This window comes from Spea bombifrons, chromosome 12 (genome assembly GCF_027358695.1).
Source record: "Spea bombifrons isolate aSpeBom1 chromosome 12, aSpeBom1.2.pri, whole genome shotgun sequence".
Classification (NCBI taxonomy): domain Eukaryota; kingdom Metazoa; phylum Chordata; class Amphibia; order Anura; family Pelobatidae; genus Spea; species Spea bombifrons.
The window spans coordinates 26,911,093-26,921,645 of record NC_071098.1 but is presented as its reverse complement, the minus strand read 5'-3'; the positions used below and the strand labels follow the sequence as shown (position 1 = coordinate 26,921,645).

The 10,553-nt window shown below is 39.3% G+C and overlaps 1 protein-coding gene across 1 annotated transcript; it reads left to right on the top strand.

The window, feature by feature from the left end:
• The first annotated feature begins 1,694 nt into the window (after positions 1-1,694).
• LOC128469942 (excitatory amino acid transporter 2-like) lies at positions 1,695-10,251 on the top strand. Its single transcript, XM_053451752.1, has 9 exons — positions 1,695-1,824; positions 3,351-3,503; positions 3,957-4,207; positions 5,205-5,388; positions 6,507-6,633; positions 7,543-7,776; positions 8,535-8,729; positions 8,826-8,960; positions 9,173-10,251. Exons 1-9 carry the CDS (start codon positions 1,695-1,697, stop codon positions 9,435-9,437), a joined length of 1,674 nt encoding a protein of 557 aa, XP_053307727.1. The 3' UTR covers positions 9,438-10,251.
• The last annotated feature ends 302 nt before the right edge of the window (positions 10,252-10,553 follow it).

Genomic DNA, 10,553 nt, shown 5'->3' with positions numbered 1-10,553 from the left:
ACATTGCCGCACTCCCTGATGTGACAGTTTAGCAGGTCTTGTTCATTGGTGGGCCCCTGTCTTGAGGGGGGAAGGTCTTTTAGCAAGTCACCATCTCGTCCACGTGTGCAGACATTATCCAGGAAATCCCCGTTGTAAATCAAGGGATTTTTTAGGGCACGCAATATTTAGCCATTTAACTCCGAGGACAAACCTATGTAAATAATAGATTGTTTCACAATCAGATGGCTTTGTATGTAGCCAGCACCCTCTTAATCAAACCTAGTTATTATTACCAGCTTAGCTCCTCATTGACCCAACACGATCTTTGTTATAACTTATTTGATGATTCATTTGTTTACGGCTGCATTTTTTTAAAATATATTCACAATTACCAGAATTCAGTATAATAAACAGTCAGGTGTTTAGTAGACCTAGACCGGGCTGAGTTAAACAGAGATAAAACGCAAAAAACATAGCATATATATATATGTAGCTGTCGGAAAAATATTTTATTATTACAGAACGAGATTTATTTCAAAACCAAAAACCTCATTTTTTTTGTAAATAATTGCTTTTTTTTATTGTAATACTAGAAATGTAAAAAATTGTAGGACCATGAGGAGCAATTTTTGATTGAGCTCGTATGTTCACCTATGGACAGAATTCACCGTTGTGAAAAATATACTGTTTATTTAGTAACATAGTAACATAGTTCATAAAGTTGAAAAAAGACCAAAGTCCATCAAGTTCAACCTATATACATATTGTGTCCCTACTGTGTTGATCCAGAGGAAGGCAAAAAACCCTTATGAAGCAGATGCCAATTGCCCCATACCAGGGGGAAAATTCCTTCCCGACTCCAAATATGGCAATCAGAATAAATCCCTGGATCAACGTTCTGTCCCTATTAATCTACTATCCATAACTTGTGATATTATTGCTTTCAAGAAACACGTCCAGGCTCCTTTTAAACTCTTTTATTGAGTTTACCATTACCACTTCCTCTGGCAGAGAGTTCCATAGTCTCACTGCTCTTACTGTAAAGAACCCCCGTCTGTGCTGGTGTAGAAACCTTCTTTCCTCCAGCCGTAGAGGATGTCCCCTTGTTATAGATACAGTCCTGGGTATAAATAGGTCCTGGGAGTGATCTCTGTACTGCCCCCTTATATATTTATACATAGTTATTAAGTCCCCCCTAAGCCGTCTTTTTTCCAAACTAAATAACCCTAATTCTGATAATCTTTCTGGGTACTGCAGTCCTTCCATTCCCCTTATTACTCTGGTTGCCCGTCTTTGAACCCTCTTTGAATTTGTGGTGTATAACACCGAAAAAACCCAGCTAATAAGGAAAGTGAAGGTAACACAGAGGAATCCGTACCGGAACATTTCGAAAAGGGCTACCAAGTCCATGACCATGACAACCAACAGTTCTGCCTTCCTGTGTGAACTTTGCTTTCTTTGAATGCATCTCCTTCAATAAATATGGATAAGGAGGTGAGAAAAGAAAGCGGATGCATAGAGATGATACCAATAAGCTCTATGTGTTTTAATTACGGAAAATTACCCTCGCGTTTCAGTTCTACAATTAGTGAATACACCCCATAGTTAATATACCCAGTAAACATTGCCCACAGTTATTTTTTTTTTGGTTCATAATTGTCCCTTCTGCAGGGTGACCATTGGCTGTTGCCGTTGACTCTTCGAAATCTAGGATGACCAATCACATTGAGGTCCCGATTTCGGATGGGCATCACATGAGCCTGGAGGAGCTGCCTAAACCATGTTGGATCCAGCACTGTAACTGGCTGAGAAGAAACCTTCTCTTAATCCTCACCATAGCAGGTAAAATCACGCAAGACACCATGATAAGATAAAGAAACTCATCAATTTGATCGTGGGTTTTCAACGCTATGGAAAAAAAATTAGCGGATGTCCATCATTTTAACTTTAACACTTTCACTTTATCAATATAGATTTGATATACGCGGCAAAAAATACCACATAACCCCCCCAAAAACCCACTATAGCCATTACTTATATGCCATATGTTAAGATTATTCATTTTTGCATTCTTCCATATTGCTTTTATCTATCTTTAGGTAGCCCCTGTCTCGTTATCTTCATCATTGTCTCCCTTTTAATCCCATCACAGTTATGCCATCTTCCGCCTGACCCTTTGGCTCGCCAGCTTTATTAAAATTGTTTTTGCATTCAATTTTCTCCCCACATTCCCCTCTTGACATATTCTTACTTGTTACCATGTCCAGTTTTGCTTCTCTTCATTACATTACATACGGATTAGCCCAAGCCAGATGAATTTCCGGCATCCGCTGGCTCATGACGACATGATGGCAGGGGCTAGTGAAAACTCATTAACGTCTTATTGTTCCTCGCACGTCACTGACCGACGGAAAGAAAATTAAAAGCTGTATAATCCTCCAAACTGCTGTTCATTCCTTCTGTAAGGAACAGATTTCACCAGAACCCTGATTTCCATGTTGAGGGCCCTCATCCTTACCACTTCGCCAGCCTGTTTTTCATGGTTTAACATAAGCTCTGGTAACCATGACTCTACAAGCCTGGATATGATGGCCTACTCTCCTCAATTGTGTTTGGTGTCTGCATATAAAATATATATCCATCTAAACATAACAGCTCAGGAGCTCAACCACCCGGGTATCTTCTGGGGGAAGACTCTGCTGACCCATCTTTTGGACTCCAAACATCAGTATCATAACGCCTTCCTTCCTGCATATTTATTACCTCAATATCCCCAACTACATATAACGCACGTTCTATATGGAAATATGTAAAGAATGTGATGAAAATCAGGGTTTCAAGAAGTCTGTTGTTGAACTTTAGACAAAAAAGAGGAGATATGCTAGACTTTCACCTTCTCTTTGAAGACAATAAATCTTGAATTGAGGTCTAACAGATGATAAAACCAGAACAGTAATTTGCTAGTTGAGAATGATTTTTCTTTCTTGGACGAAAGTAGCTCGGAGACCCAGGGAAGCAAGGCCCCACCTGGAGAGGTCAAACGCAAAGAGTCTCCAGGAATGCATATGCCCTAACATTTTTCAGGAATATATATATCATCTATATATATATGTGTGTGTATATAGTATTACTTATATAATCAATACAGATGTATTCAATATTAAGCATACTATTGTTAAAAGTATCGCCTAGAGCACCATATACCTTGCAATTTGTTTTATGTTGAATCCTCATTAAAAAAACATTATGATTTGTTTTATTTTACTTATATTTAAAATATGTTAGAAATTGTTTATTTTTTTAATGAGAAGCATAGACCATACGATATGAGTGGCGATTACGGATTATTATTTTTCTGTATCTTATAGGTGTGATTTTGGGTTCTGTGTTTGGGTGTCTCCTCCGTCTGCTTCCACCGCTGGACGGGAATATTTTGATCTTGATTTCGTTTCCGGGGGATATTCTCATGCGAATGCTGAAAATGCTGATCTTGCCTCTGATCATCTCCAGCTTAATATCAGGTAAGAGGAGGTATGGGCTTCCTATCTCCCGCTAGGCTACTTAGAATCCACCTCCACAGCCAACAATGTAAGACGATGCTCTCCACATCATAATCATCAACAAGATAATCAGCCACTGTCCCTCCAGCAATGGTGGACTCAAATTCTCATCATCCTTTGTCAGACCCAGCCTACTCACTAGTTGGGATAGAAAGTTCTTTAGTATTTACTCAAACTTTGGAAAGGACTAGAGTTCTAGAACTGTATAATGATTTGCCATGTTTGTTGGAATCCTTAATTGTTTTGCAAATTCCAACATCTACCATGTTTTATGGACTCTAAAGGCCATGTGGCTAGAACCAACCGCATCATGTGACGCAGGACATAAGAAAGCACCAAGGATGGAATATACATTAATCCTACTATAAAAAATATGTACCACCAGTTAGGATTAATTCTTTATATTATTAACAGGTTTGGCTGGTCTTGATGCTAAGTCTAGTGGACGGATGGGCACTCGCGCCATGGTCTATTACATGTCAACAACAATCCTAGCTGCTTTGCTGGGAGTCATTCTAGTTCTCTCCATCCACCCTGGGAACCCCAAACTTAAAAAGCAAGTCTCTGTCTCAACCAAAAATGATGAAGTTTCCAGTATTGATGCCTTTCTGGACCTTATCCGAAATCTGTTTCCTGAAAATTTGGTACAAGCGTGTTTTCAACAGGTATGTTAAATAATGGAGACTCCAGCAATCACCACTGCCTACCAGATCTTCGGGGTAGACTTTCATGGATGGAGTGGTGTCCAATTCTGATCATCTCCAAAATTCCCTGCGTAGTATCCGATAGTCTCCTGACAAGGGGGATAGAACTTATTTTCCCTTATTGTTCCAACTTTATATTACATGAAGTGGTAGAATACTATGATGTGTCAATGAGAAAATTAGGGGATTAAGTTTACCAGGGTAAATTACATGAAAATGAAATGCTAAGAAAGAGGTCTATGATAACTTGAAGATACCTGAAATGGGGTACTTTACTGTTAGGGTTTCACCCCATAATAGAAAAATTATTTGTGTGTGAAGGGCACCTCAGTTGACTAACCTTACAAATCCAGTACTTGACTTAAAAAACTGTCCAAATAAGAAACAGTAACGATTATTAACATTTTTGAGTGTTGGGATTAACGGTTCCTGTTTGACTTTTTCTAAACTTACTTGGGCTGTTTCTCCCTTTACTTTCTGCCTGCATTGACCATCTACATGTTTGACCATTACTGAATCTTCTTATTACTATGGTATAAGTCTCTTTTAAACCAACTCTTACAAATGCTACGCATTTTAAAGCACATCCCAAGAAATAACTTTCATCTGCACTGTTTATTCGCTATTATTTATACTAATTGTTTATCCATATGGGTCAATGTAATCAAAAGAACTGATACAACATGCATGACTTCCGTATATATCTGTTTACTTTGAATAACATGTTCCATTCTTCTAAAATAACATGACCCGAAACAGATCTTTCAAATCAAGATTCCTTAATCATAAAAAAAGTTTGAAGCAAACAAATATATTGAAGCATAATTTTACAAGATGGTACCCGTAGATAAATTAAGTATAAATATTTGTATGTCCTTAAGTTGATGAGTTCATTTTAGCAATGCGTTCACTGCTATGTATTAGAACTTATAAAACATATTATCTAATGTCGCTTCAGATACATACAGTTTCCAAGAAAGTTCCTGCTCCTCTGTCACCTCTTGATCTAATTAGACCTCTGAATATCACTAGTTCTTCAAGCAATGCATCTCAGACTAATAGCAGCCTTAGTGAAGCAAGCACTGGACCCACCATGGTGACGCAGAAGACGCTGGAGTTCAAGGGAGGCATGAATGTACTTGGTAAGAGATGGAGCAGAGAAACGTTGGCGAGCGTGTGTATATGTATTATATGTTGGAGAATTCAAACTGGAAGCTAGAATCATCGGTACTACAGATAGGTATTGAGATCAGCAGGTAAGGCTTGCTAGGCATCAAGGCCCGCCAGCTGCTAGAGATGAATGCCACAGAGGATATACATATAATGAGTAACAAAATTGGATTATTAGTGATTGTCATTATCTTTAAACCTTGAACCCTGGATAGAAAAAATACCTCAATTCTATACTTAACAAAGGTCCTTGTGAATAGTATTTGCTGGATGTGTGCTGAATGTACATATTGGTAATTTCAGCAGAGCCCCAAAATTTGAATTTTTATTTATATATTTACGAAATCTACCTTTGACCATGTTCTGTGCATGTTCTGTGCAGCTTTATTCGTCCCTGATTCTTCTTGTCTTTGTTCCAATGACAATGTATCGAATGCCTTCCTTCTTTCTTCTTCAGAGTCTCATAGAATGTGGTCATCAACACCAAATGAAGAAGACACCAACCATAGCCAAGTAGCTTGTCTAGAGCTGCATAAGTTATAAGTGGGCATGTCTGTAAATGTATGTGCAGGGGGTGAGAAAGACGATGGAAAATGTAAAAGGCAGACAAGCGAGATAAAAGAAAAAAGGGAAAGAAGATAGAAAGTGGGAAGAAAATATGTTGGCAATGGACGTGGAAAAAAAGAGATAGGGCAAAAGATTGCAAGGGGCAAAAAGCAGAGGGAAAAAAAGCAATTAATCCGGCCTTGTCTATGGAGGCCAGTTGGAAAGACCAGAGATCTGTCTTTATAACCGGCCCATTGAGTAGTGGCCCACCTGGGTGTATCGGCAGGGGGATTGACGCTCCCCGACCTGCCACCTTAGGCCATCTGGTTTAGCCTTTCCTCTGCGCTTACGTTATGTGGAGCATTAACAAAAACAGCTAGTGTAAAAAAGCTAACTTTGTATCCTTACTGAAATAATTTGGAGTTTTATGTTTGTTTGATCACAGGACCGTTTTATCCAATATACGTCCTCCAAACGGACTGTTTACGTATAATGAATCATGTACGCCAGTGCTAATGTGTCTCGGTTTTAATCTTTTACCAAGGCCTCATAGGTTTCTTTATCGCATTCGGAATCTCAATGGGAAAGATGGGAGACCAAGCCAAGTTAATGGCCGATTTCTTTAACATCCTTAATGAAATTATTATGAAATTGGTCAGCTTCATAATGTGGTGAGTATTAAGAAAAAAAAACGTTACCTACACATTTTATTGTAAAAATCATAGGTTTTAGGGACGTAGCAGACCATCATGTTTTTTTGTCTGAGACAAAGTCCAGAAGGATGTTACCAAGCTCTACTTCTTGTGAAGATATCTAATTGTTAATTAGCTGGATGCATACGAGGTCACGTTGACAGTTTCCGCAGTGTCACCAGGAATGACACAAAGAATGTTGAACTCTGGGAACTGGGAACAAGGGAGTCACACAACTGATTATCTAGAATAAGTCAAAGTTGTTTTAAAATAGAAGAAGACCTTTTGGAGAACCGTGTATTTATTTATTAAGATGCACCATATTCTTTGTCCCAGCTCGCTTTAAGTTCCAATTGTGTGTTGATGGCTCAGCCGATAGAATCTAATGTAAGGAAATGTAACTTTATGCAGAGGGTGGTAGATAAGTGGAACAGCCTTCCATCAGAAGTCATAGAGGGTAATGCAGTGAGGGAATATAACCATGCCTGGGATAGACATACGGCTCCTGAATCTAAGATGAGACTAACGACTGATTAAGGTCCGAACCTCTACATCAGGAACAATGGGCAAAGTAGACGGGCGAAATGGTCCTTCTGCCATCAAATTCTATGTTTCTGTGGGCTGCTCGGCAGGCAAATGTCTCTAAAACTGCTGTCACCAGCTGGATTACGGTTCGTGGCCCGTGACCCCTGGGCAGAGAAAGCAGACTGTAACTTCAAAACTACCAGCTGCTTTCCAAGACTTTTAGCCAGGAGGAAAACATATTAGTGGCGCGTTATTTATTCTGCATAACACATATTGTTCTAGAGATAACTTTGGCCAGATCATGATTTAAAGAACATTGTTTTAACGTTGTCGTCTTACCTATATTGTATTTATTTATTTTAGGTATTCGCCGCTGGGCATTGCATCTCTCATCTGTGGAAAGATTGCAGCTATCAAGGACCTCGAGACAGTGGCCAGACAATTGGGAATGTACATGATCACCGTCATAGTGGGCCTAGTTATTCACGGAGGGATGATATTACCGCTCATATTTTTCTCAATTACAAAGAAAAATCCCTTCTCATTCTATGCCGGCATATTTCAGGCTTGGATCACCGCTCTAGGGACGGCTTCAAGGTAATCTGTGTCATTTCTGTGATTTATACTGTATAATACGAAATCATATCCCAATGCCTAGAAGTAAGGACAGTCCAGTGGAGGGGGTGGCCAGGATTAGGCCTAGGTGAGTGCCGAAGGTAAATAGACCACTAATCAGAAGAAAGATTAATCTTCAAAACACTCAAAAAGGAGATGTTAGTTCATTATTCATTATTGAGGATTCCAGTTTTTTAGATTTGTAATCTAGAATTTAAAGCATCAAAAGCCTTAAATCACTAATCCCTTCCAGAACAACATGAAATAACATATAATAACATATTAACATGTAATATGAAAGAGATGTGGAGTATGAACAATATGTAATCCAACTATAACATTGGCAAGGTGACCACAAACCGCAGCTGTGACTAAACAGACCACTAATCCATATTAATCACCAGAGAAATTGAGGAACAAACCACTGCCAGCTGACGACCAAGTTCAAACGTCAAGCAGATACGCCCATCATTTTCAACAAGAGCTTCAAACCAGTTGTGTTGGTCACCACTGGCTGGGTCTCTCCCAATTTCCACTGTTGAGGATACTAGGATTAGTCTTCTCAGCAATCCATTCCCTAAGTTCCAGATCTCTGACCATGTCAGTTGGGTCTTCATCAGATGCAAGAAAGACTCAATTATTTTCGATCTATTTCGTAAATTTTATTTAAGGGAAACAAAAAAAGCATATCTACAAAGCAATGACCAATGTTTATAGTAATACTACGTTTGATATTTCAGTGCTGGGACCCTCCCTGTGACTTTCCGCTGTCTGGAAGAAAACCTCAAAATAGACAAGCGTGTTACCCGTTTTGTTCTGCCTATCGGAGCCACCATAAACATGGATGGCACGGCCCTCTATGAGGCAGTGGCCGCCATCTTTATTGCACAGATGAATGACGTGTCTCTGGACGCTGGTCAGATAGCCACAGTGAGGTAAGTTATCTCCTTAAATCATAGGCTAGAACAGCAGTTTTTTTAAAAAAAAAGGTTCTCTATAGTTTGTTCATCATACCTTGTCTTCTTTGGTAGCCTGACGGCCACGTTGGCCAGTGTTGGGGCAGCAAGTATACCCAGCGCTGGCCTTGTCACAATGTTACTCATCTTAACAGCTGTGGGACTCCCAACTCAGGATATAAGTCTGTTGATAGCAGTGGATTGGTTGCTGTAAGTATTTCACCCTATCATTTCATACACGTAAATACTCAGGGACCTACTTATTTGTTTTTATAGTCATAATAACCCGAAATTTATGACTGCGAACAATTCATAATAAATGGATGAGAACATATATGCAAGACATACTCCATCATATAGATTTACTTGAACCCGTTTTTGGGAGTGTGATGACAGTGTTGGATTTGTTTTTATTTTCCTAGAGACCGCATGAGAACATCTATCAATGTAGTGGGTGATTCATTCGGAGCTGGAATCATCCACCACTTATCCAAAGCAGAACTTGCAGCCATAGACGCCAAGCATGATGTTAAGGATGGGTCAGATATGGTGAAAATGCATATGATGAACCACGAGGTCCCCAAAAAACCTATCAGAGAGGGCATTAGCACCCCACCCTTTTCAGGCTATGCCTCCCTACCTAGCGATGAGTATCAAGTGGAAATAGAGCCCTCGCTGTCCCTTTAGTTTGATTAGAAGCGGCGTGTCTCCACCTGCTGGTCCTTCTGTGCACTTTACAGTTTGTCCATGTTCCAGACCCAAGCAGCATCTACCGGTGCCAGATTCAAATAACTCAGCCCCTTCTCATTAACGTTAGGACAGATCAGTGGACTAGAGATGCTCGGCTGGGCGTGATGCCTTTAGAATTGTGTTCCAAAAGTGTCATTCATCTAGTCATACAAAGAAGCTTTAATTTTTGTTGGGTGTTCCCCTAAGGTTGAAGTGACGTGTCCCATTTTCTTGATGCAGGACTGTCATTAAACCTTCCTTCCATGATTCTACGTGTCCACACTAATGCCTATAGTCCTCTCTCCTCCATTGGATCTACATAATGTTTGAGGAGGCACTTCAGCTCAGTGACCACCTTTAGGTTTTTTCATTGAAGTGAGACAGTAGCAGGTTCAGCTTCTTTGCCAGAAGAACTTGTTTCCCCCCAATATAATACATCAGATGTATTGAAAGTCACACCACTGATGCCAAACACCACACAGAGCTGATGCTTTATGGTAATGCTAATGAAGTCCTCCTCTGATGAAGGTCATTCTTCTACAAACTCTCCTTAGTCAGTGCCATTGTCTATTGGATTGAAATTGAGCAATTCTAACCAGATTCTTACCATAAAGCAGTATGATAAGGAATCGGGGTCTTTGTCTACTAGATTGGGTTCAGATGACAGAGCGAAAATTCATAGAAATGGCCAATATTCAGCCATATTCTGCAAAAACTAAATTTTTTTTCAAAACATTTTGAAAACTCATTTCTAATCTGATACTAGAAATAAAAAAAATGGTGGACGATCCTCTTTAGACCAGCAGGTGGACAAGCTTAAAGTGTCTATTTTACCTCAAAAAAACCTCAAAAAAACCTTAGCGTTTAAACATTTTGGGAAAATAAATAAAATTTCGGGACGCACAATCTTCTCAAGAGAAGACAAAGGAAATGTAAATGTATTTTATCTTTAAAACTTACTCCTGATCTCTTGACAATGTTAACATGTTTTTTTCTACTGACGGGTCCGCTTCAAGAATTTATTTAGATCAAGTCGATTATATTAAAACAGGTCTTGTGCATTAATGAAGGATA

Bases quoted from the DNA above. Each gene is read 5' to 3' on its own strand.
- LOC128469942 (XM_053451752.1), top strand. From the start codon at position 1,695: ATGACCAATCACATTGAGGTCCCGATTTCGGATGGGCATCACATGAGC. The intron at 3,504-3,956 runs GTAAGAGGAGGT...TATTATTAACAG, and splicing joins CATCTCCAGCTTAATATCAG to GTTTGGCTGGTCTTGATGCT. The intron at 6,634-7,542 runs GTGAGTATTAAG...TATTTATTTTAG, and splicing joins TTGGTCAGCTTCATAATGTG to GTATTCGCCGCTGGGCATTG.